The sequence below is a fragment of the Haliaeetus albicilla genome, chromosome 25 (assembly GCF_947461875.1).
Source record: "Haliaeetus albicilla chromosome 25, bHalAlb1.1, whole genome shotgun sequence".
In the NCBI taxonomy this organism is placed as follows: Eukaryota; Metazoa; Chordata; class Aves; order Accipitriformes; family Accipitridae; genus Haliaeetus; species Haliaeetus albicilla.
The window spans coordinates 15,917,416-15,943,579 of NC_091507.1; the positions used below are offsets into that span (position 1 = coordinate 15,917,416).

Here is a 26,164-nt window from a genome sequence, read left to right on the forward strand (position 1 = left end):
TTTTTTATTCTATGAAATTTAAAAGTGGAAGAGACATTTAAAGGCTGAAGTTTAAGTATTTTTTTTCTAATCTTTTCTTGTTCTTTTTTTTCCAGATTTTAACTATACCAGTGAAGGCAGTGATTGCTGTAGGCTCGCTGACCTGCTCCCCAAAACATGTTTTTCTTCCACCTTCTTTTCCAGTAAGAGTTGGGTCATAGCACTAAGTGTTTTCTTGCTGTGTTTTTTTATTTATCTGTCCTTTTCAAGAGAAACCACTGTCTTGAATTGTTGCATGTTAAATTGCTGGAGAGATTGTGCTACTGAACTGTCATGATTCAGTTTGTTGCTATTGTTTGGTTCCTCCCTCTCTCCCTGCATGTCCCAGCCATGAGTTATCCCTAGATCTCCTTTACTGGCCCTTTGAATGGGATTTTGGAATACTGATATGATCTCAAACTTGATTCTTTGAAGCTTCATTCTAACGTAGCTGTGGTCACCTAGTTGTTACCAATTCACGTGAGTTAGCACCAAGAGTAAGAGAGAGTTTGAAACTGCAGAAATGCATTTTTCAAATTCCTAAAATGTAATGCCAAAGACAACAAAGTCAGCTAATGAACTGATGTTTTAGTATAAGAAGTCCTTGATCTCTGTGAAAGCATTATTGTATTGTTTCCACACTGAAAGTAGATCTTCTTGAGGGTACAAAGTGGAGTACATAAACAAGAAAGCAAGAAAGCTGTGTGGGTCTACAGCTCTCTGCAGAAGTATGTAATAGCTGTTTTCATCCCTCCTCCTGCAGTAGTGTTCATTCAGTGAGTGCTGAAAGCAGCTTCTTTGCTCGGGACTACAGACTCAAACAGCAGGCTATTAACCAGATAATACTTTGTTCTCAGTTGGCATCCAGCATAACCATAGAAACATGGGCAGTAAAGGCATATTGACTTTGCAATTGGTATTTCATTGAAGTCTGAACTTCATGTGACTTTCTGATGAATGGGGAATGTAATATGATGGAAAATCATAGGGAGAGAGATTGAAAACTGGGGGAAAAAAAGTAGCAAAAGGAGATGGAGATGGCAGTTTTCTGAAAGGATAAAACTAACTCCATGCATGTTGGTGGAAATGGTTTTTGTTTCCTTGTCCTGCATAATCTCAATCTGTCATAGAGCACTGCCTGTTCTCACCTTCTCTTCCGATAGCTGGTTAGTATCTCCTGCTTATCTTACAATTAGTGTACTCTTAAATAGTAATTTTTCACTAGCACTTTATCAAATGCTTTATCTCATGCCTTGTAGGTAAATGATAATTTTTGAACAAGTGATGCAATAGGTCTCATCAGAGGAAGATAGGAAGTCAGCAGGACTTCAGTAAATCACTGCTACATTTGCCCCATTACCCATTCTGTCTTCCTTCTGATCTACTTCACAAATTGTTCTGAAGTCTTTTGCTACTCTTGAGGTCAAACAGTCATGCCTACAGTTGCAAAGATCACTTTTTATTTTTTATCTTTAGGATCTATGTTTCCTATTTGACTATATGGCCTCACTGTTATATAGATATTTATTACACTGACTACTGTATCTGTAACTTCATCTATGAACTGTTCCATAAGCCTTTGTTAAACTGAAATAACTTAAAGGTCCAGTTCCCTTTCTTTCACCAAAGATAAAGCAATTTCTATATTCTTTATCCTAATTTGTATATCCTAATTGCTGGCAAGATCATTGTCCCTCTTGAATGCCACATTAAAATACTTTGTTCCATTTTGGGCCATAAAGAAGGAATTTTTTTTAGTCTCCCTTTATTTTGTTCTAACTGGAATGGCTAAAGAGCTTCTCAGTGTATCTTAGTATACTTAGGTTTTGGTAAGCTTGGGTTGTTGGTTTCTTTGATATTTTGGGGTTATTTTTGTTTGTTTTTGTTGTTGTTTGGTTTGGGTTTTTTGCATTTGTTTTCTTTTGACAGGTACTACGTGTAGCACCTGTGTTTCTCAGCCCCTAAGGCTGACTTCCTTGCTGTCATCATTCTTTCTCACACCCAGATGGCTGTGATTTTTTTTTTTTTTTTTTTTTTTTTAAATTGGCTTCATCCTCTTATCTAGTAATGTTTTCACATAATTACTCATTCAGGGGACCTTTGGGCTCTTGCATTTTGTTTGGAACTGTAGATTCAGATATAATTATCACCTTTGACAAGATTCTAGACTGTTTTCTGTATTCAAGCCCCAAGCTTTTCAGAGCAGTCAGCTTCGCTTAGTACTTCTGTTAGTTGATCACTTAGCTCTTCTGATATTTGAGAACATTGACAGCAGACTTACTTTTCCTTGTTCTTGGATTCATTTCAAACTATACTTGTGATCACTGAATTCATGATACTGTTACATCTAGTTGTTCTGTAATGCCTCCATTACTTATGAAAATAAGCCTAAAATAGCATCAGTTCTTCTTGTTTCAGTGTTTGGTAGAGAAATTTGACAGCTATAACTAGGTGCTACAATTTTAGTAACACTTGCTTTCCAGTTCATACCTAGGACAGAATTCTCCTGCAGCTGCCTGCTTCCCAGTGCTGTCTGTTTACAATTTTAGTGTTTTTGCACCTAAGTCTGATTTCTGCTATTCTGTCAAAGTTTGTCAGTAATACACTAACAGTGTATACAGGCCTTGTAAAGATAGGTGTCTGGATGTAAACAGATCTTAGCTGTGTTGACTTCTGCTTCATAACAGCATTTTTTAGCTCACAGTGCCACATCTCAACAATTCCCTGATCAAAGCTAATCTTTGAGGACCTGTATGCTAAATAGCATTGTTCTGCTTTTCTTACTACTGATGGGCAAAGTCTTCTTCCCTTACCTGTTTCATGTCTAAATGCTGTGTAAGGGTTTTAGTAAGATACTGTTCATTTGTTATACAGAGTTTAACAAACCTTTATCTTGCCCAATTGATGGCAGTTTGTTACTCATGGGATTCCATAGATGAAGCTCAGACATACTCCTATTCAGGTTAACAAGACTATACTGTTTAGAGATTTATCTTTGTAGTTTCTTTCCCTCTGCAGTTGCTACTGTTGAGACTGTTACAGTATGTGACTCTTTCCTGAGGCCACAGTCAAATTTTGAGCCTGCAAAAGTGCATCTCTCCCATCTCTCCACTTCAGTCCTTACCTTAGAGAATTTTTTCAAAAGCTGAAAGTATTGATTTAAGGGGAATATGAAAAACTCTAGTCATGTTTATTAGAAGATAGTCTTGGGTATTTAAATTTGTTTGTATTCATTTATTTTATATGAATCTGATAAGTTGTCACCGGTCCTGAGTTGCACTTTTTTGTTTGTTTGTTTTGGTTTTTATTTATTGTTCACTCTATACTTGTCAGGGTTAGGTTTTGAGATAAGGTGAAAAACATGGCCACAGAGTCATTGATTTACAAGTGAGGGCAGGGGGAGAACTTGACCATTGTAATGATTCCGATTGTGACAAACAATTAAACTACATGTTCTATGCTTAAAAGTAAAATAATGTTTGGCTCAGAAGAGGAGGCAGGGTGCAGAGGTGTAGGGAAAAAACTTGCACTGTTTTCCTTTGAAATGTTGTAATTTTAATGCCTGGTGTCTTGATTTCATTGGGGGTGGGAAAGAGGGTTGTACCTATGTTTTTAAATGCCCTCTGTCATGTGTAGTGTTTGTAATCTGCAGCTTTGCTCTACTGTTCCTTTCAGATTGTTTCTAATTGCTAGCTACTATGTACTAGATCTCTCACAAGACGCTTGTTTCCCTTTTGTAATAGGAGGCTCAGAAAACTGAAGTTTTCTCTTGCCTTTCCTCCTCTGGTACTTTGCTAAAATGATTTGATTAAGCAGAACTGTTGTCCTAGCTCTTCAAGACACTTAAGGTGTACTTAATTTTGAAAGGGGATGAGCTGTGTTTGGAAGCAGATGGAGGAAAGAATACAACTTCACAGAAACTTACCCTGAAGTGTTACAAGCATCATTTTTTTTTTAAGATAGCATAGTTAAAAATCTCAATTTAACATTTCAGCTCTCCTGTGGTCTTTGCCAGCCTGCATAAATAAATATATATGCTAGGGGAAATGGATATCCTGCAGAGTTTTTTCATCCTTTCTTTTCTTTAGGGGAAAGTAGTTCACCAGAGCTTGAACATTATGAACTCCTTTTCTCAGAAAGTGAAAATACAACACATACGCTCCCTGTCAGAGGATGTAAGGTTTTATTATAAGAGGCTAAGAAGTAATAAAGAAGATTTAGAGCCAGGAAAAAAATCAAAGGTTTGTTTATGCCTTATTTCTACATGTTTACAAGTTCTCTCATATATAGCATACGTTAAGTTTCTGTGGTCATCAGAAGTCTTCTTTCTTTTTTCTTTGGTCATTAGAGTTACTGTGCTGTTTCTTAATTGATCTGCTCTTATCTGTTTTGCAGATTGCAAATATTTATTTTGATCCCGGTTTACAATGTGGAGATCATTGTTATGTAGGATTGCCTTTTCTATCTAAATGTAAGTAACATTCAACTTTATAATAAAAATCTTAAAAAAAAAAAAAATTCTCCTTAAGCAATAATTTTTACATGAAGAGTTTAAAAAACACATTCTTTCTTAAAGCGGAATCTAAAGTTCAGCACAGCGTAGCAATGCAAGAAGATGCGTGGGATTCTGACTGGGATTTGCATGAGAACTTATTCAAAGAATGGACAGAAATAAAAGAGAACTCAAGCCATAGGTAAGTATTTTATCCCCGTTACTTTCTCAGGCCTTAAATTACTAGATAGTTCTGTGTGCTGTTATAAAATACAAGATTTCTTAATATTGCAGTGCTCTTTGTGAGGGGGACAAGGAGGAGTTACTTGGCCTTCTCTACAAAACCTTTAAAGAGAACATTTTAAAAGTTAAAAACCAGTAATAATTTCCTCAAGTCAAGCACAACACTCAAAGTTACTATTCACTAGAATATACTGCAGTTCTTAAAAAGATGGCAACAGCAAGGCAGTCTCTACTCCGCAGAAATTTCCGAAAAACAGATTATACTCTTTGCGCAGTATCCCTGCTTAATCTGTTTTAAAGTATTAACCTCAGTATCCCTCTTACAATTTCATAAGGTTTTCTATTGCTACTATTCTGAGATTATTGCATTTCAGTGAAATATCAAATTGTCTGGTATTTTTCCTTGAGATTTGCTAAGTAGAAGGTGATTAATGATTGCTATTCAATATTTAGAAAAAGTCAAACTCTGTAGGCTCCTAATATACCTTTTAAACATCTGCCTTCTCATACATGAAGTGATTTAATCTCCAAGAGATGTAAATTAGCATTAACAGCAAGTGCATGTGTCTTTTGTGATGATAGCATCCAGAGTATCATTTCAAAAAAGGTATATGTATTTGTGGAGAAACAAAATGACTGGATGTAGCTAAACAGAGTAACAAAAGCATACCTCCTTTATTACTTTTTTGTTATAATGTTGATAAATTAGTAACTCCTGAACAAATTTGATGTGAACAGAATCCTCTATTTAGTCACACCGGTAACTTTCAAGAATGTCCTATCACCTACAGTAAGAGGACAGTAAAGGAAAATTCTATTAAAAACTGCTTCTGAATAAGTAGCAGTTCTAGCTAGAATATACAGTGCTCTAATATTATTTAATATAATATATAATCTAGAATCTATAATGCTTTTAAAGAGAGTTAAAATGAACCAGCTATCTAAGGTAGTATTAAGCAAAGGAGAAACTTCTCCCTCTGAATAGAGAGGGGTTCTGACTTGGGCATTTGGAGTCTCTCCAAAATGCTTCTCTAGGTTGGAAGTCTAGCGTTTCATCTGTTCAGCTTACTGGAGAACTCAATACTGTTAGTCTTGTTTCAGCTTATGGTGGAGAGCTTGTAGGAGAACAGGAATCAAGTCTGTTGCAGAAGTTGGTTAATAGCAAAGAACTTCTTTCACTGATGGAAAGAGTAGCTGGCCCCAAGTGTGACTAGTCCAGATTTGCTTTAGATTTGTTAGATAGGAGTATAGGCATATACTGTTCATACCTTTGCAAATCATCAAATGTATTTGGGGTTATATTTCTTAGTGCTCTGAATTTCAGTTACATTCTCAAAATTTGCTTTTGCAATAGTAAGGGCTAGGCACTTCCTAATGAAAGATAAAATTTGTGTCTCTGTCCAGAGAGCAGTGATTTAAGGGAAATGCAAATACTGAAAGATTCGTGATGGATTGCATGAGTCCTACCACATTTTCTGCTCACCTTTATCCATAAATAGGCCATAACAGAACTTGGAATGGATGGATGTTGCCAACAATACTTAAGTAGAGAATATATTTAGAATCTTTGGGTTGGTCTCATGTAGCACATTTTGGTAGTTTCTGTCGCACTTTTTAATAGCAGTACGTATGGGCAGAGCTCAATGGCTTTCTTAATTGCATATAAATATAACGTACCCTTGTGTTTCTCAAACTAGTGTTGTTTTCAGGGTGCTTTTAAGCACTCTGGTTTTTCCAGGCTTTTCCTATTTTACTCCTGTAAAGTAAGTTTTATAACTGTTTCTCCAGGCTGAATGCTGTATTTGAAGTAGACACAGATCTTCAGAAAGATGTCCAGTTGAAAATTACAGCAGAAATGGCCTGGCCTTCCATACTTAGCTCACCACGCCATCTAAGCTTCCCTCTGACCAATACAAACAGTTCATCAGTAAGTTATTTTGTTGATAGTATTACTTTGTGGGGACTGCATTTTTAACTGTTTCTAATTACATTAACCCCAATGTAAACTTTACAAAAACGGTGTTTCTGAATAGGAAGAAGAAATTTTTCTAGAAAATCCAGCTGACGTTCCTGTGTATGTTCAGTTCCTTCCTGTAGCTCTGTATTCTAACCCATCCACCTTCGTTGATAAAATGTTAGAACGGTAAGTATCGTTTTAGAGTAGTTACGCCATTCTCACTCCACAGCAAAATACATTTTACAAAAATCCACGCGATATCTGGCAGCTGTGTTGGTAGTTACAGTTTTGGCCCCTTTTAGAATTTGAATCATTAGGCCAGTTGAGAACTAAATCTAGGCTGACTGCCGTTGAACACACATGTGTATTTTTTGCTAAACTAAAATGATTTTACATTCTTTCCTTAACTTGAAGTATAAGGGGGAGAAATAAGAAAAATTGAATGATCCTTTCAGCTGCATATTATTTCAGTCCTACCATAAGCTCTTGATTTGTGCTAAAATCCTTAAGTGCAAGTATGTTGTTATCTTCTCTGATGTGGGGAAAAAAAAAATTACATGTCTGTTTCAGGTTTAATTTGAGTAAGCCAACTAATTTCAATCTGAGGACTCTAGAGTTCCAGGTCTTCAGAAATTGTGTAAGTATGTCAATACATTCTTTAGATTTTTAAATTTCGATATTTTAATGTTTTATTAGGAGTTCAGTTGTACATGTCTTCAAGTTTAGGTATCACTATGTGAAGAATGTGATGCTTCTGTTGGCTATTTTCAGGGAATTAGGAAAAGTACTATTTCTTCAAATGTAACAGTTAAAATGTTGCTTTTTCTGTATGCTTACTTTATAATAGGATTGTGGAAGTTACAGGAAAATGCTTTTATTCATTCTGTTACTGATACAGGATAATTTTTTTCAGTGTAGTGGTTGATAGTTCTAAAATTAGCAAAATATTGAGTTTTCCATTGCTTTGTTCTTTATTTTAAATGATTTGAGTTTTGTGGACATCTTTAAGTGTGTGCTTTTTCATGTAGAGCATGCCACATCCTGAACACTTTCTTTTCTCATTTAATATGTATGCTTTTTTCCTTCCATTTGCAATTAGTTTTAGATTAGCGATTTGATGCTTGCACAGTATCTAAAGGCAAACTTGGCAAAATACACTTTTTTCAATACTTCTACTATTTTAAGTTTGCTTTTTCCCCTTTTTTCCTTTACTTAGGAAAAACAATATTCTAAGAATGTTTTAATAATGGAACATTTTGAGGGTAGAAAATGTTATGTAATGGCTGAATGCTAATTTGGTGTTTAAAATACACATTTAAAAAACTTCTGAACTCTTTCTTCTACCAGAGCTTTATGAATCCACATGTGTATAGCTGAGCTCAGTTCTGTCTTGCTATGTTCTTCTGCTTCTTAATAAACACAGATGGTGTACTAATAAGTGGCAAAATTCCTGTGCTGTCAGACTTTCTGGTTAACAAAACCAGTATATAACATTGTGTAGTACACTGCTTTATGACAAGACCAATCTTCTACTAAAATAATATAATTTCTGTCAATTATATGTAAAAATTTCCTATTTTTTAAAGTGTTACTTTGTTTTCCCCACTCTCTTAAGGTCCAGCCATTACAGAGCACTGTAGGACTTACAAAGGGCCTGGCTCGTCATTCAGTTTTAAGCCTAATATTAAAACCTGGTGAGAGAAAGTCTGTCAAAGTAAAGTTCACTCCAGTTCTTAATAAAACTGTTTCATCATTAATTGTTATCAGGTATGATAGATATTTCTGAAATGAGTGTGAGTTTTTCTGATGTTTTTTATTTATATACATGATCATACTTGTGATCGGCTGCCAATAAGAAACTATCGCTTTTACAAGAATAATTGTAGAATCATATGTGTCTGGAGAAAGATTTAATTTAAATGTAATTGTGATATGTTTTACAGTAGTTAAACTCCATTCAGTACATATTTTCTAATTTAAATATATAAGCCACTGTTATACTTGGAGATTTGAATTCTTAAATATGTACTACACTATCTTGAAAGTAGGGACTGTAGTTATAGATGCCATTTGCAAGATCACACTGCAATGCAAATTCAGTCTTTCTAGTAAAGAGCTCTGTTTGAATAGCTATTCAACTTTTGTGTCACGTATGATACATTCATATGATGATGAAATATAAACTTTAACTAGTACCTCATTGGAGTTTTTATTTGTATACTATGTTGTGATTTCTTAGCTTTTTGTCTTGTAAACACTGTGTTTGAGACCCCCACTATTTACTTCCATATTGTGGGGAATTATCCATGGAACTGCTTATATTTCTGTCCTCCAGATTTAAGATATTACTTCATAGTCTCTAGAGAAGCTTGCAGGAGCAATAGACTGCATAATCCTTTTATGAATGTTTCCCCTTTTTCTTTGTGCACAGAAATAATTTGACTGTAATAGATGCCATAATGGTACAAGGACAAGGAACGACTGAGAGCTTGAAGGTTGCAGGCAAACCTCCTGGTCCAGGAAGTTCTTTACGATTTAAAATCACAGAAGCATTATTAAAAGACTGTTCAGAAAGTGAGTACTTCATGAGCAACTATGCTGAACAGAAAAGAAATTACATTTTACATGTACAACTTGAAACGTGTGGAAGTATTTTTTCCCGTGTTCTAGTGCCTCAAAATTTTAATTCCTTTAAATACATTAAAATTGCTTCTTCATTTAGGCAGAGAATTAAATATTTTACCTTTTTCATTTTAATCTGAAAATTAGGAAAGATGAAACAAAAGCCCTTCATCCACTAAAATTCAAGATAGAGGAGGTGAAGATCCTAGTACATTTACTAGGATAATCTCTAATTCCTAAATTTAAGTCAAATTGGGTCACAGATGAAACTTTGTGTATTTTTTTTTTTCTTTCCCCCTCACACCTTCATAATCTGTATGCACATAGCCAACAGGGAAAAAGGTAGTGTATATTCCTTGATGAAAATTAAATCCCAGCTGGATTCTATTCTGGGGCCAGAGGTTTTCTGCTTTGTGGCCCCAGGCTTGCTTCTGAGAGGAGAGCTAAGAGCACCTGTATTACCAAAGGAACTGGTAAGAGAGGTTTAGTTGTTTCTGGTATTAAAATCTGCTTTGTTACCTTTGCAGATTTCCAGACACATTTGTAAGGTGCCATGTTAATTATTATCTGAGATTATTCTGCTTTTTTTAAGGGATGAGTAAGAAAACTTCAAGTAAAGCTTAGTCATTACCTCTTACATGTTGTGGTTTAGGGATTTTTTTTTTTTTTTGGCTAATAAGATATGTGTAGCTCAGCCACGGATTTTATTTTTAAGACACAAAAAAGTAAGCTTTAATTCTCCTCATGCTGAGACTTTTCACAGAATACCACAACACTAAGCAGTACATCAAAGAATGTTACAGCTTAGATGATTTTTTGTGAGGCAGCAGTGCTATTGGAGGTCTGGGGTTTTGTGGTTTTTCCCTGATGAGTTAGAGTACTCTGGAATTGTACAACTGCCCTTCCTTGACAGTGATGAGAATCTGTTTTCAGAGATCTTTCTGCAGGTTACATACAGATTTCCATGGGCCTCGCTAGTCCCCTTTCCTGCTAGAATATTGACAAGAATGCTCTTCTACTGAAGAATATGAATACAGTGAAGGATATCTGTTTAGCATAACACTAACCACTTTCTGCTGTTTGTTTCTAGAAATGAAATACAAAGAACCGAATTTCACACTGAGAAGAACATTTAAAGTGGAAAATACAGGGCAGCTGCAGATTAATGTGAAAACTATGGAAATCAGTGGCTATACATGTGAAGGATATGGATTTAAAGTAGTTAACTGTAATGAGTTTGCACTAAGTGCCAATGCCTCTAAAGACATTGTCATATTGTAAGTGTTTTTTCTTACATCTAAATGGAGTCTTACATTAGGAATTCTGTATACCTAATTCTGTTTCGGAGGAAAACTTTGATTAAATTCTGAGGTTTTTTACTTAAGCTTTGAGTGTTTCAGGGTTTTTTTTTAATACAACTTAAAGCATGAAATTTTTCTCTCTTCTTGCAAACACTATTTGATTTTTAAATAACTTGAAGTTTTCATGACTGACTATAGTATTACTTTTATTACTATCCAGTAAGTATAACTTACTGAGTTGGAATAGTGTTACTATATGGGCTTTTATAAATTTCCTTCATTTGGGTTGTGAATGCACATGAGATCTAGATTTACATATGTTTTTGGTGCATTGCAATACGTAGAAAAGAGCCTTTAGACTAAGGATTATTATCATAATGCACAGCATATTAGTTTTGAATATTATGTCTGTAGCCTTAATGATAATGATTGTTTAATTCTGTCAATTTTTATTGTAAAAGATCTTTGCACTAAACCCTGATCTTTTAACACTGCTTGGATGTAAAGTTAACTATTCAGAATGGTATCTAAGAAGTTCAGAAGATGCTTCTGTTCTGTGAAAGGATGTACAAGGTACTGCAGGCAGTGAAACTTCACTAGTATTTCTGCAACAATCTTTGTGATGAGATGGGAACATAGTGGTGATGTTTTTGAAAAGGCATGCAGTTGTGACTTAAAGGTGAAGTGTTTAAAAACTTTATTAGCTGACATAATAGTCGGTTCCATTGCTTGCTTACTGCTGCTGTTAATTTTTTACTGCATTCATAGCTTTCTTTTAGCAGATTTGGTCAAAACTTAATTTCAGTTATATCTTCATATGGTGTATGAGGGGTAATCTAGTATCAGTTGTGTTAATCATAGGTGTTTATGAACTTAGTCAAACACATCCTGAGGTATTTGAAAGGTACTCGTAAGTATTTTTAGGTTAATTGCATGGATGGTTATTAGTCATACTTACTAGGGCTATTTGTTCTAAATGTTTGATTGGGGTGCCAGTCATGGCAGTAACTGGTCAAGGTTTTAGTTTTTTTAATTTATGAATAATATAAATTATCACAAACTTTCGTGCTGTTCATATGAAAAGTTCTAACGTGCTTTACTTTGTTTTCAGGTTTACACCTGATTTCACTGCTTCCAGAGTCATACGTGAATTAAAATTGATCACCACAGGAGGCTCTGAATTCATATTTATCTTGAATGCATCCCTTCCATATCACATGTTAGCAACGTGTGCAGAAGCACTACCCAGGCCCAACTGGGAATTGGCACTGTACATAATCATCTCAGGAATAATGAGGTAGTGTACGTTTGTTCTTACCGGTATATGTGCACGAACTACCACTGCTTGAATACAGGTTATAGAGAAATATGTATGTATTCAGTACATGCTGTAATTGCTGTAAAATAAAATAGGGTGAGGTGAAAAAGGAGAACAAATTAATAAACGCTGCTATGGATTGAGTACAAACAGTTTAAGGCTGAGGGGTACTGACTTTCTGCTCAAACTCAGGACAAAATAATATGCTTCTTGTGTGGGCCTATTTCCTTAAGTGAGATACATATTCCTGTTAACCCTGGTCATGTGTAGTTTTTTGATAAATAATTAAGCCAAACTTGAGTCAAATTAGGTATTAAAGCACTGCTAACTGTGAATTCCCATAGAAATTTAAGCATCCTTCTGGAGTGTTGTGCTTTAGAGAGATAGGAGGCAGTGACTGTAATGAGCCTAGCAGATGCCTTGGATGAATTTAACTTTGCTGCCACTTGTATGTGACAGACAACTGGTGATACTAATAATGGGATTTCTGAGAACCTGAAGGGCATTGTTTGCAACACTGCACACTGAGAGGTTACGTAGTAGCTTATTAATGCACTTTTTTCTCAGCAGACCTGTGTTAGCTATGACTGCTTGAAATGTGATTTGAAAATTCCACTGTGTTTTCCTAGTCTAACCTCTACTTGTCTTTATTTGAAATCTGAGGTTATAAACAATGTGTCCCTGTGCTTACCTCTTGGATGTGAGACACTTTCCCCACTGCCTTTATCCAGAGAAAACCCTAGCATAGAAACTTATCAGCATAAGTTGTTACTTATCAGTAACAACAAATGCTGTTTTTCGTTAATGTTAAGCTTATATCTTAGTGTGAGATGGATTGCTGCTGTAGATACCTGTGATGAAAAAGTGGTCTTTCTGTGTGCTGCAAATCCAAAGCATTCTCACAGATGTGAAATATTCCTGCTTTTTTTTTTTTTTCTTATTAAGATACTGGCTCTTCCGTTTTGCTGTACTATATCACATAAAAGTTCAGTTAGGCAGTCTTTCCTTCTAGGCATTGATAAAAAAAGTAGAGAAGATAAAGTTACAGCCTGCTTCATTTTCTTTTTTGACTCTTCAGCACTTTCCTAAGTAGTGCAGTGTTACTTAGGAAACTGCATTTTCTTAAGTAACAGGAAAATTTCTGTTACTTAGGAAATTTTGTTTCTGAACTAATATTCCATTACATAGAAAAGTGCTGAGTAAGTACTGAAGTGGTTTTCTTCTGTATGTTTGCTAGAAATTTATAAGCTTAGTTTCTCTTCAGTATATTGACAGTGAATAATGCTTGTCAGCTCATTAAGGGTAGTTTGCGTGGATAATTTTATATATACTTTATTTGTTAATTATAAAAAAGAATACAGAATACTAATCCTTTCCCTCACTATGTCTTTTTCCTACAATTCCAAAACATCCTTCTTAGCAGCAAACTAGAAGAGTCCGAATGTAACTATCTCATAATATTCTAAGGATCCCGTGCACAGACAGCCTCTAACTTTTAGGATGCCATCACGTAGGGGTTTGCTAATTGCCACTAAAACAATACTTCTATATTGTTGCAAAGCTGTCCTTAATTTCTAGGAATGAACAACTCTAGGAGTTTGTCTAGTTCATGTTTTTAATTTGATAAGCTGGTGTTTATTGTTGCCGTCCCTAAATCACTATTGGTTTAGATTGTTACCATACTTGTGGCTCCAAGTTTTGAAGTCCAACTTGATAGGATCTGTACAAACATGACAAAGGACCCAGTCCTTTTTATGAAGAACTTACTATCTAGGCATGTGTGTGCTTCAGGATAAAACTGTGAGAGGAAAGAGGGATGTGCCAAGATCATTCTTGGGTGTCTAGACGGTGTTACTCCCCACTATGTGGTGTTCCTCACACTAATTTGTTCTGTAATTTAAATGACATGAACACTTTAGGCTAGTTCTATTTCTCTTTTTTTAATAATGATTTTTTTTTTTTTAAAAAAAAAAAAGGGCAAAAAAACCCAAACCACCACTGCTCCCACCACACCAAAACCAGAAAGTGCAGTTTAAAAGACCACAGAACAAGATTTGTTCTGTTTTTCATTTCAAAGCTGGTATTCATTTATCAAAACACCAAAGTTGGCTTACGTAGAGGGAGTAGAGTCCTTACCCAGGGAGTGGCAGAGGAGGAGAAGCTGCCAAGGTGACCTTTTGCTGCAGCTTCCCCTGTACAACCTCTGCGGAACCCCGCATCAATACTGTGAGTGGAGTGCTGGGGGGCTGAGGGGGAAGGGTGCCACCCAGCCCACCAAAACCCTGCCACTCCATCCCAAGTTTGTGTAGAGATGCGATGCTCTTGTTGGTATCAGTCTTGTGAAACTTTAAAATAGCATCATGGATCACAATTAACAATTAAAAGAAATTATACCTTATTCCTTACATCCCAAAGGTAATTCCATTTTTGATGGCATGGCACCCAAGGCAAGTGTTACTCTTTTGAGTAACAGTTTGTGTAAGCTTGTCAGAAGAACTCCCCTATTTCTTTAACTTTTCTGTTTCTTGTAACATCTTGGGTGAAAATTATCTTTCCTACCTTCTGCCATCTGGTTATGCATCTAGAATCCTTTTTAATCCCTGCGACTGGGAGAAAAGCACTGACAACCAGCTATCAACAGCTGACTTGGTCTCCAGAGTTGCTTGTATTTTTGATGATAGTTAAAAAGATGATATCTAGACTAGATTTTTTTAGGTAAAATTAAGCAAGAGGTATCTCATCCTTCGTGTAAATTGATGCTCGTTTTCATACACTTGGCTTCGAAAAACTGGCAATCAGAACAGGGGGGAGAACAGAAACTGAAGTTGCTAATGTAAAGTTCTTTTCTCATAAACTTTCTAGGGTAATAGGCAAGGCAAGCTTTAGTCATCGTCACTGTGTCTCCTTCCCCTGAAACTCCCACCTGTTAGAAGATGAAATCGGTAGCAGTGCGATGAAGGTCTCTGCAGTAGTTTTATTGCTTCATTCAAAAATATAGTTCACTGCAGTGCATTATGTAAGTGGAGAAACTCCTAAGCACGGTATTGCAGCAGATGCAGTTAGTTGTAAAACTCCCTGAAATAATGCTCTTCAATTTTACTTCTCTGAGCAGCAGTACAATTCTCTGCAGAGGGTCTCTGCTTTTAAAATGGAATTGCACCAACGAGCTGCGAGAGCTGTGACCACTTGGATGCCATTTTAATATTTTAATTATACCTCTTTCTTTTTAATTTTGGATTAATATTCTTGGCAACTGCATGTCAGACTTGCACCTAGCTTCCATTCTCAGTGTTAAGTGATGTGTATATCAGGCTAGACTTGTGTATTTCATGTTTCTATCAGACAAAGTTGTGGTTTAGATGCAGTTTTCAGCTTTTTGGTAGAAGATACAAACTTTTTGTCTTGTGCAATTAGATTCATTAACCTTAAAATGCTCAAAAATAAAAATACTGAGATGACTGCCTCTCTTCTCTGCAGTGTACTCTTTCTCTTGGTAATTGGAACAGCCTATCTAGAAGCTCAAGGAATTTGGGAGCCATTTAGGAGACGCTTGTCTTTTGAGGCCTCAAACCCTCCCTTTGATATGGGAAGGCCACTTGATCTCAGGAGAATAGTTGGAATTTCATCTGATGGAAAGTAAGTATATGTTTGGAGTTTTTGTGGGATGTTCTCCCCTTTTTTTTTCCTCTTTAGTTGTAAGGCGAGTAAGAAAGTAATACTGTTCTTTAGAACAGGTGAATTAATAAAGATCCTCCTAGTTATTTATAAAAAGATGGCTTGGATAAAAAGATGGATTTTATGATTGTGAAGAATATTCATCTTTTGGAAAAAAGAAAGAAAGAAAAAACCTAACCAAAACCAAACCCTGTCAAGTTTCCTGTTAAAGTTGTCAAGAATGAAAGGTATAAACTGCAGAAAAATTGCAGGCCAGAAGTTCCTACCTTTGGTGTCTTAAGTTAAAGAAAAATAAATCATCTTCTTTCAGTGTTCCCTCCAACATATATATTGACTGTCATTTTACTGTGTTTTTGTTCATATGTACAGTGAGCAAGTGAACAGGAAATGGTAAAGGCTACTGACTTGTCAAATAAGTTTGGGGTATTTTTGTTGGTTATATGCCAATAACAGTGTAGTTCAAGGATTCTTTTGGACATAGCAATTCTTTTCTTGTGTGGAAGAATGGAACCATTGTAGAGTATGTATAAACACTTGTTGTTCTTCCAGCTTGAATGCGCTTGGATCAGATTCTAATCACAGTTCATCCAGAGGGGTCTATGGAGCAGGCAGTTCATCTTCACGATCCAGTGCAGGGAATCATAAACAATGCAATGCAACAGCACACCTTCACAGCAATAGAAATACACCTGATGTTGAAAACATCAAATCCAAAACCAGTTCAAGCATACCTAACAGGACTTCAGCACAAGCAGCTTCCATGCAGTCAGTGAACAGAGCAGGCCCCTTTACCTTGGATTCAGGTGCTACAGCTCAGACTCATGCCGCGGGCAAAAGAGCCAAGGGGACAAGGCAGAACCAGCAGTCGACGCAGCAGCAGGCACCAGCTCTGGCAGAGCAACCTCTCCAGCAAGCCCCAGCATCAGGGCCCCAGCAGCAAGAGCAACAGACTGAAAGTGTTTTGCCACAGCTACCACTTCTCAGCCCGCCTCACAGCGAATGTGCCAGCAGCAGAAGGCACAGCTCGGAGGATTCAGATCTCACTGGGCTCATAGAAACTATGGAAAAAGACTTTGACCACCCAGAATCCCCTTCCCCAGATGTGTTTACAGAGCAGCCCCCATCTCCACTAGCAAAAAACAAAGGTAATACAATTCTGCTTTTTTTAACAGGATGATTCATTATGTAAGCTACAGAACAAGATTTAATCAACTGTAAAGGTCATGTTTTCATAGCATGGAAAGTGATAGCTTCTCAGCTGTTCCCTACCCTGCTGTATGTGCCTGTGTCTTGAGCACTTCCTTTATTTGTTTTATGGCAGTGAGGTTCTCCATGCAATGCTAGGTTGTGATTCTTCCTGAAAAATTTTTGGAATGTTTTGATGAAAGCACATGTGAATATTTAGCCATCTGGCCCTCTGAAGAAGAAAGATGCTTTTGGTTGCTACTCCCTTTGCCTTTGGGTTAACATCCATCCCTCCCACCTCTGTCGTTTGTACTTGGGGCTGGGAGTTGAGGAAAGGAAAAAGAAGTTGCCCTGGCGTGTTACAAAAACTGAGATGGGGAAGAAGGGAGGAGGGGAAGAGAGATGGGTAAACCCCTGTGGGATTGTTTGGGAATGGAATTCTACGTGCTCAGACTTGCAGTTGTAGAAAATCCTTGATGTCAGGTGGTCAGTAAATTAATATATAGCACCTGTCTTTATAAGTTGCATTCATCTTTGCATGAGGTTGGAGCTGAATTTGAATTGTTTATGCATCTTTTCGATTGTCTAATGCTTAAAATAACTTACTGGATTTCATACATTTAGATACATTCAGACTTTTAATATTATATGTCAGTTATTTTCCTTATAAAATTTTTGTTAGATTAGAACTTCCAATCATGCTTTTTGTATTAGCCATTTCAGTTGTGTCCCACAGTTACATGGTTGTAAATTTAATCTTAATGTGTCTATTTCTAAGTGATTTTTCACTTTTTTTCTACCACCACCGTTGTACATAAACAGTACTGATCCTGTGTTGCTTATTAGAGATAAAGTTAAGAAAATGAATATAAAACCTGAAGCTTCTGTATGATCACACACCACCAAAGAGGAAAGCTTCACTCTGTTAAGTAGCAATGAGCAGGAAGGTCTTAATTAGCTCAGAATGGATGCAGTGATGCATCTGGACTTTCAAAGTGGAGTTTCTAAAGTGATAAGAGGTTTTGGCATCCTGCTGAAATATACTACTTTATTTCTGGGCTTGTTTGTTTTTTGTTTTGACAAGGGGGTGTGGTTGGGGGAATTAATCCTATGAGAATTATGACCAGTTTGTCAGTTATTAATTTCATAAAGGCTAAATAGTACTCCAGCAAAGTACACTCCAGCGTGACTGTAGGTAGGTTTCATAGGCAGCATCTATGTTAGCAAATATTACAGTACTGGAACTCTGGAAAGCAAAATGGCTGTTAGCAAGGATGCAACATCTTCATGGGGCATGTCTGAGTAGATTTACAGTGGACTGATCCAGTCCCTGTACTGGATCCAGTCCCTGTACTGAATGCCTGAAAGAGCTGGAAGCGCTTCTGGAGTGCATCTTTCTTCCATTTGTAGTTCAACCTAAAAAGAAAGCAGCTCTTGTGCTCCAGTCCTGCTGTACGATCCAGCTGCTACACAGCATGTGGGGACCATTGAGCTTGGTTTCAAAAGCACATTCCTGATCCAAATAAGGTGGTGTACCTATGTTAATATTTTTGTACCTATAGTAATTTCGTAGTCTATGTATTGGGAGCTTGACTTAGTAAACAGTTGCTCCTAAGTGTTGATAGACCTTTGATTACATTTTTTCAACTATATTTAAATGCATTTTCTTGAGATGGGTGCTTGTGTTGATTTGTCTATCAATTTCAAGTGGTAAAATACTTAGTTCATAATCACTTACATGGGTTCCATTTTTTGGCGTTACTTTCCTGTTTTCTAACTTTCTCCTGATTACAAATTCCTTCGGAAAAATTCACATTTTTCCTCCTGTTACAGAGGCTTTGCATCATTTGTGCTTTGGCATGGTGGTATACTGAATATTTAAACATATTCTGTATTGCAAAATATATTATGTTATATTTTGCAATCCAGGTAGTTTTCTTGACCTCTTCATTGTCTCAGATCAATAAATCAGATTCATGCATGTAGACTTCTTTTTTGACAAGCTTTATAAAAAAACCCACAACATTACCTGTAAACCATAACTTGACTGTCAGAAGCTCAGTGCATCAAATAAAACTTGCCCATTTCCATTTGCCCTCTTTAAAAATGTAAAGCTGTAGGGGAAGTTCCATTATCTATCTAGATCTACATACACACACCAATATTTGTCTTTAGATAAATAGCTAGAGCTAGTCACAAACATTTGCAGAAGCAGCAGCTTCTGGACTAAAACTGGCTGGCATAATACCCTGTGCAGGATTCCCATCTTTATAGTCTTCTGTTTCAGCTTCCCAATACTTGGGTCCTAGCAGACTGCTGCAGAGCCTACACCAGGTTTTTGTTAAACAGCTGCTTTACATTGTAATTTTATGTCATGGTAACATTTTAAATAGATTTTCTAATGATGAACATTAAACTGTTTAGCAGTCCTGAATGTAGACTAAATTTTAAGCAAATCTTAGAACGAGACCTTCTGAGGCAAGTTTGAAGGCACTGCCCTTTGATATGTATCTGGTATTTGCCAAAATAGTGAAGGTAAATTCATGTTTCGGTACAAACTTTCCCTGAGGAACAAATTGCCAAATGAAATATGACAGCTGTCATTGTGCTTCCAGACTCGGTTCCGATGTGAGCTGGTACAAATCCCAGCAGGGGCTGAATCCACTTATTCAGCACAGGTTAATTGAGTCTTTACTTGAGTGAACTATTGCGTCCACCCTGGAAGCTGTATGCAGGCACTGTGCGGCTTATAAATGAGAACGCTTAGTCTGAAGGGCAGTATCTCAGAAAGATCTTATTGGTAAAGGTGTATATTACATTGAAAGAAAGACATAAGAATATTGTGAATGCTCTCATCCTGTAAGAGAATAACAAGAGGCGATGATAAGGTACTGATGACATATATGCACATACAGCTTCTCTGTATTGATGCTTTTTTTGATAACTTTTTTTACTCCCCAGGAGCCTAATCCTGCCTATTTTCCAAGCTGGGACCTCTGGCTTGATATCGAAGGTTCTTAAACCTCTATATTTTGAACTTACACTATGCTACATTTCAGCTAGCCTATAGGAATTGCAGGAAAAACAAGCAATTGTTCAAGTAGCATTATTTCTTTGTATGTGGATTGCTTCAAGAAAATTGATTAAAGATCCCCTACAGCGTTTAATGCATCGTTTTCCCTACTTTGAGATGCAGTAACACTTTAATGTGTCATGCCAAGTTATTTTACATTCAGCTTAGTCATACCTTTTAGAATAGTACACTTCCAAAGAATAGAATATGTCAAGAGAAGAAAGTATACTTGGGTGTGAGATTTCAGGTTTTGGGGGTCTGGGTTTTTTACATCTTTGCTGGACAAATACTATTAGTGATTTTTCTCATCTGCTGTAGTCTTACTGCAACTTGTTGTGTTGTTTTTTTTTAACAGACAAGCATGCTACTAATTATTCTTCATTTGTTCAGATGATAAAGCTTGTACCAATTTCTGAAGTTCATGTTTAAATCTAGTCTTACATGGTGAAACTGGATTCTAAAGTATTTAAAAGGAATGCCAGGAACAGAGCAAAGAAGAATTATAGGTAGCCAGGTGCCCACCATCTACAGAGAGGCAATGGAGGTAGGGCTCAGGAGCATAAATGCAGCAGTGCTGATCAGGGTTCTTCAGGTTTGATGCTATTGCTCACGTTTGGTGTGAAGTGGCTGTAAATAGTTGGTGTATCATAACAGATGACAAACTTCAGAGACTTAATCATGTGGGTTAGCCTCTAAAATGAACTAGCCCATCTCAGAGTACTGCTGCTGAGAATCTGAAGCATCCTTATCTCCCTAGGGAAAGGGAAAACACTTCAGCGCAAGGCTAAGCCACAGAAGAAGCGGGAAGAAAAGGATAGAAGAGGGAAAGGAAAGCAACAGGAGGATGAACTGAAGGATTCCTTGGCAGATGATGACAGTTCTTCAACCACAACCGAAACCTCCAACCCAGATACAGAACCACTTCTCAAAGAGGTACGGCACTGCTCGTAAAATGATGTTACTGTGTAGCTGGTGGGTCACCTGTTAGAGTAGGAATACAGTCTTTTCGCCCCACCCTACCTGCAGCTTTCATATACACATAATACCTAACAAAGGAAGAATGTTAATTAAAAAACAACTTTCCCAATCCGTACCTTCACTTCTTCTCTACAAAATTTGGTCCTCTGTGCGAACATGCTTGAATCATGTAGTCTCAGGACTGAAAGTGCCTGAGTGACTGTGGCTTGAATAAGCCACCGGTTGTCAGCAGCCTTGTGGTAATTATTTCTCTCTGCACGCCCCTCGCCTATTCTATTTGCAGAATAAAACACCAAAGTATGGACATTAATTTTACTCGATAATTAAGGTGTATGCTAAAGTCATGCATTTCATCAGTTACAAAGGGTCCGTTCACTGGTTGGTAACTTGTCAGCAGGTAGTTAACTTAATTACCTTTGACAATACCTCTACCTTTTACTCATTTGGCTTACATGCTTCTAGGTAATAAACTAAAGCTCTAGCAACTTGTGTAGTGGTCAGGTTGTCATAAATATTTTGTCCTAAAGCATGTGCTAGGGAACCAAACAAAGCAAAGGTAATCACAAAGAGAAGAAAACCAAGCCTAAATTTTGACATGTCTCAAATTTGAACTTTGGAAAATATAGAGATTCTAGCTGGGGGAAAAAAATAAAAGAATTCCATTTAATACATTTTAAAAGTTACGATTTAGTAAGTTTTCACTTGAAAATCACCGTTGATTTTTCAGGATGGCTATTTGACAGTATACTTGTATTCAGAAAGTCTTAGAAGTGTGGTTAAAGAAAAAAAACAAGAATGGTAAAGTTGCTTATATTCTTTGCTTTGTTGAAGAGTCTGTTTTAGACGGCTGGGACTCTGTGCAACAGCTGCAGTATAGGTCCTTTTAAGTAGATTTGGAGGCTGTGGCCTGAGAAGCTGTGTATTTACAAACATCAGATCTGCTTGAAGCACATTAATTTGCTAGATATTTTGATTTCTACTTCTCTAATAGCAAAAATATATACCATGTTTTATAGGTATACTCACTAAGAGGTAAAAAGATAACTTCTATGTTGCAAAAATGCTCATGTTTTCAAACAGCATTCTTTCCTCAGCTCTGTTTGTACTACGTATGTTGTGATGCAAGAAGAACTTCACTTTTCATTAATATTAACTTGTTATTATAATGTCTTTTATAGGAAACTGAAAAACAAAAGGGAAAAGTTATGCCAGAAAAACCTGAGAATGAAATAGTCCAAGTAAAACAGAAAACTAAAAAACTGCTAACAAGTATCAAGAAAGAAATCCCTGTAGATGTGAAAACCAGGTAAGCATAACAAAGGCTTTTTAGTAGGGAAGGCATTGTGCTTGAAGGGAAGATGGATCGATAAAAATCTGTGTTTTCAACTGTTGTGGCTGCCAGTCTGTCTAATGCCAACAGCAGATACCTTTAAGCAGCTTCCTCTTACTTCCTGATATCAGGGAATATCTGAAGCTTGTAAATAATAAATTATTTAATGGGAGTACAGTGTGTAAGTGAGAACTAAATCTGGAGAAGAAAACCAGGTTAAGCAGTGTTAAGCTTTCTGTAACAGGTACACATACACAAAGTAGGGTTAATATTTCTACAGGAGCTTCTAGTGGCAGCACAGTAAGCCAGCGCTAACATGAGTGAGTGCCTTTAGTTGCCCTTGGTGAAATTACAGCCATGCAATTTCCTTTTTTGTATCATAGAGTAAGATCAGAGTCTTGGATATGTTATTAAAGGAGGCTGCTGCTGCTGCCAGTCCCTTTTCCTTACTGACAGGTGGTTGATTGCAGATTATAGAAAACAGAAAAATGAAGAACTTCAGTCTTACTGTATCTAGTTCATTCTGAAATCAGATCGATATCCAAGTGCCACAAAAGTAAACTCTACCAAACTGAGGCTTGTGTTTTCCCTGTTGCTGTAATTAATACTAGACTAACTGGGATTAGTAGTTAGTATGAATTTATTTTCTTCAAAATATTCCTGAAAACATTGCCTGGCAAAGTCTCCTCCTTATCCTATTTATTCTTACCATTATCTACTTTCCATTATCATATAAATCACAAGTACATTACATGTGACAATATTCAAAGGCCAGAATGAGAGCTGGTTTGGAATTCTTCTGCAAGAAATGGGTAAGAAAGTGAGAGACATAATCAAATAGTTGGAAAAAAAGAACAATATATAGCCAAATGGATTTGGTGTTGGGTTTGAATGGTTTTATGTCATCAACTAAAAGTTGATGCTGTACATTCAGGGCAATGGCATTATCAGGAGCATGTGATCTAACAAGAGTGTTTGAGGGCAGAGTAGAAACACGGCAGTTGCCATCTCTTGTTGCCTCTGTATAATCAAGCAGGTTTTGTAATCCTGGCACTCCAGGATGAAAGCTTCTCCTGGAAGGTGAGTGAGCCCTAATAAAAGTGTGGAGCACTGTGGGTAGAAAATGAGCCAGGGCTAGGAAGGATGGAGTTGCATATAGGAGAAATAGAAAACTCTGCTTATGAATAGCTTTGAAGATGAGCACAAGTTTGACATAGAATGCCACAGGAGACCAGGATTTTGTAAGACCGTATGGTGCATATATATATATACATTTAAAAAAAAAAAAAAAATCTCCTTCAGCACTTCAGAGAGCTTAAAAATAAATGGATCTCTGTTTTCATTTAGTTCCTTGGATTTGTCTTATACTCCCCCACTGGAAAACAAGCAGCGCAAAACCTTTCCATCCAAGATATCTACACAACACCTTTTGGCAAATGGGTCTAAATCAAGAAACCTCCCCAAAACAAGAGGTACTGTGAGGCTATTTTTTATAAATACCTCGGGAGTTTTATTCAGTTGTTTGTAACCCCTCTTGAACGCTTAATTCTAAGTCTGGTGTGCGAAGAAAGCTGTTCAGTTTACTATCCATGGACTTGCTTTTCTTCTTTTGTCTTAATAGGTCCAAACAGTAAGTTAATGGAGAGCAGGCCATCAGTATTAGCAAAATTTCTCCCCAGTGGTTCTGGTCAGGAGCTAGGAAACACCAGCAGCTCAGAAGGGGAAAAGGATTCTCCCCCACCAGAGTGGGACTCTGTGCCTCTTCACAAAGCTGGCAGCTGTAAGTAATTGCTAGAGGATGACAGAATTAGTCTTCAGCAACTAATATCCTTAGGTAGGCTTGGTCTGTTTATAGATCTTCCTATCTTTTTCTCACTGCATGGTTGTGCTCCCATTTTCTGCTGTAGGCCTTATTGATAGCATCAGGTACAATTTGGGAGGTTTGAAAACCGCTTGGGCAGAACACAGGCCATTCTGCAGTTCTTCAGGGATGAACAGGATTTAGAAGCTGCTGGGGAAATTGAGGAAATGAGAATTACTGCTTGAAAACAAAATGTATTTTGAGAAGCCTTTGTTGTAATGTAAATACTATAGGAAGATGGTCTGTGTTTCTCTTTATAGCTACGGACAACCTTTATAAACTCTCTCTGCAAACCCTGAATGCAGATGCTTTCCTGAAACAGCGACAGCCCTCGCCGACACCTGCCTCTCCATCTCCTCCTCCGGCACCATTTGCTTTTGGGCCACGAGGAGGCACTTACAGCAGCATTGTGAACAGCAGCTGCAGCAAGTGAGTCCAAATCTGTACCTCCTACTGATTTCCTAAGCACAGAACGTTGTGGAACCCATGTGCTTCATATGGTGCATCTCCCTTTTCTCAGACCCATTTCCTCTTCCCATGGAAACTCCTTTTTTGCAGATATCTTACCATGCTATTTAATACTTTCCTGGGGTTCCTTAGGACTTGGTAGATTGGAAAAATGTGCAATTACATGAACTGTTGAGCTGTTGTTAACATTTTCATGAATGCTAGCTTAAATTGCTGCTTTTTATCAAACTGTTTAAGTCCAAAACCTTACTCTTTTTTTCCCCCCCCCCCACCTTTTTTTTCCCCCTTAAGTGAAACGAAAAGCAAGCAGCCTAATGGTACCAAACATAAACTGGCAAAGGCAGCTTCTCTTCCGGGCAGGAATGGTAACCCCACATTTGCTGCTGTAGCTGCAGGTTATGACAAGAGCCCAGGTACTAGAACCAGTTTGGAGTTCTAAATATTTCTGCATATTTCCTGAATATTCTGTTATTTTGTCTTCTTATTTCACTTGTTTTATATTTTTATATATATATATATATATATTCTTGCAGGTGGCAGTGGTTTACCAAAGGTTTCTCCAAGCAAGATGGATGTTTCCAGTAATGTCAGCATTTCCCACACAGTTGTTGACAGTGATGGCTCTGACAGGTAATTTTTATATTCTTTAGGCAAATACCTAGGCCCCTAGAAAAGAAGATTTTAAGCTGTTGATCTGTTAATCTGTTAATGGCATTTTGAAGGTAATGACAGAATACATTCTGGTTCCCCGCTTCCCCCCGCTTTTTTTTTTTTCTGCATGTGATGGGGACACCCTCCCCTCCTTGCTCCAAGTAACTCAACAGTTTTGTGTTCCTCGGCATCCAAACAATGAGAAATCAGCTTGGCTCTTTAAGTATTGAGGAGTGCGTACCAAGGTCACTTGAAATAGTTTACAGGCAGAATATCTTGTTGTACAGCACTATCTTTCATTCCCAGTTTTAACACTGAGACCAGAACTATCACTGGGCTTTGTGTTATGAGTAGGAGCAGAATATAGCTGTGCTCAGTCATGTTCCCCAAGGCACACTGTCTTTTCTGACATGTTGTGGCAGTGCACGTCTGTCTTGGTTGTAAAAAGCAGTGAGCTTTTGGTAACCGTTCTGGAATAGGAAAAAGACATGAATTCAAGTTTTAATACACAGAGGAATTGCTTTTCTGAGCAAAGTTTGTGGGTGTAGTTTTGGTTTGGTTTTGTAAATGTTTATCACTGGTTCCAGTTAACTCATCTGTATTTTCAAGAAGCTTGCCCACAAGCTAGAGTGTGAGTGTTTGTATCCCTTCTGAGTGGTTCTAAATTTTATTTGCTTGTCGAAAAAAAAATTCAACATGGCTTGGACCCTGTAAGTTTTCTGAAAAACTGATACTAAAGTTACTCTCAACACTAAAGTTTGTGTTGGAGGTCAGTCTACAGATTAAAGAGCATTATGTCTATAGCAGTGTGTTGCTCCAAGGTGGGTATATACACAGGAAAATGGTATTTCACTGAAATCTTTTGTTAAAACAAAAATAAGCTGATTTCCTAACTCTTGATCCCCATTAAATATATATAGAAAGAGAGTTAAATATATATACACACATATACATTTGTATATAGGTCAGTAAGTTAGTATTGTCAGTAGTAC

At 37.0% G+C, this 26,164-nt stretch overlaps 1 protein-coding gene across 2 annotated transcripts in view; it reads left to right on the forward strand.

The window, feature by feature from the left end:
* TMEM131 (transmembrane protein 131) overlaps positions 1 to 26,164 on the forward strand; it is a 100,153-nt gene that overhangs the window by 67,814 nt on the left and 6,175 nt on the right. For both annotated transcript variants that reach the window (XM_069770008.1, XM_069770009.1), the window contains exons 19-38: positions 96 to 182; positions 4,107 to 4,259; positions 4,414 to 4,489; positions 4,595 to 4,712; positions 6,542 to 6,680; positions 6,787 to 6,896; positions 7,281 to 7,347; positions 8,326 to 8,477; positions 9,142 to 9,284; positions 10,423 to 10,609; positions 11,745 to 11,930; positions 15,429 to 15,587; positions 16,176 to 16,771; positions 20,642 to 20,817; positions 22,041 to 22,168; positions 23,540 to 23,664; positions 23,814 to 23,972; positions 24,314 to 24,482; positions 24,813 to 24,934; positions 25,055 to 25,151. In XM_069770008.1, coding sequence (XP_069626109.1) covers positions 96 to 182; positions 4,107 to 4,259; positions 4,414 to 4,489; positions 4,595 to 4,712; positions 6,542 to 6,680; positions 6,787 to 6,896; positions 7,281 to 7,347; positions 8,326 to 8,477; positions 9,142 to 9,284; positions 10,423 to 10,609; positions 11,745 to 11,930; positions 15,429 to 15,587; positions 16,176 to 16,771; positions 20,642 to 20,817; positions 22,041 to 22,168; positions 23,540 to 23,664; positions 23,814 to 23,972; positions 24,314 to 24,482; positions 24,813 to 24,934; positions 25,055 to 25,151 — 3,149 coding nt within the window. The remainder of the gene's footprint in view (positions 1 to 95; positions 183 to 4,106; positions 4,260 to 4,413; positions 4,490 to 4,594; positions 4,713 to 6,541; positions 6,681 to 6,786; positions 6,897 to 7,280; positions 7,348 to 8,325; positions 8,478 to 9,141; positions 9,285 to 10,422; positions 10,610 to 11,744; positions 11,931 to 15,428; positions 15,588 to 16,175; positions 16,772 to 20,641; positions 20,818 to 22,040; positions 22,169 to 23,539; positions 23,665 to 23,813; positions 23,973 to 24,313; positions 24,483 to 24,812; positions 24,935 to 25,054; positions 25,152 to 26,164) is intronic.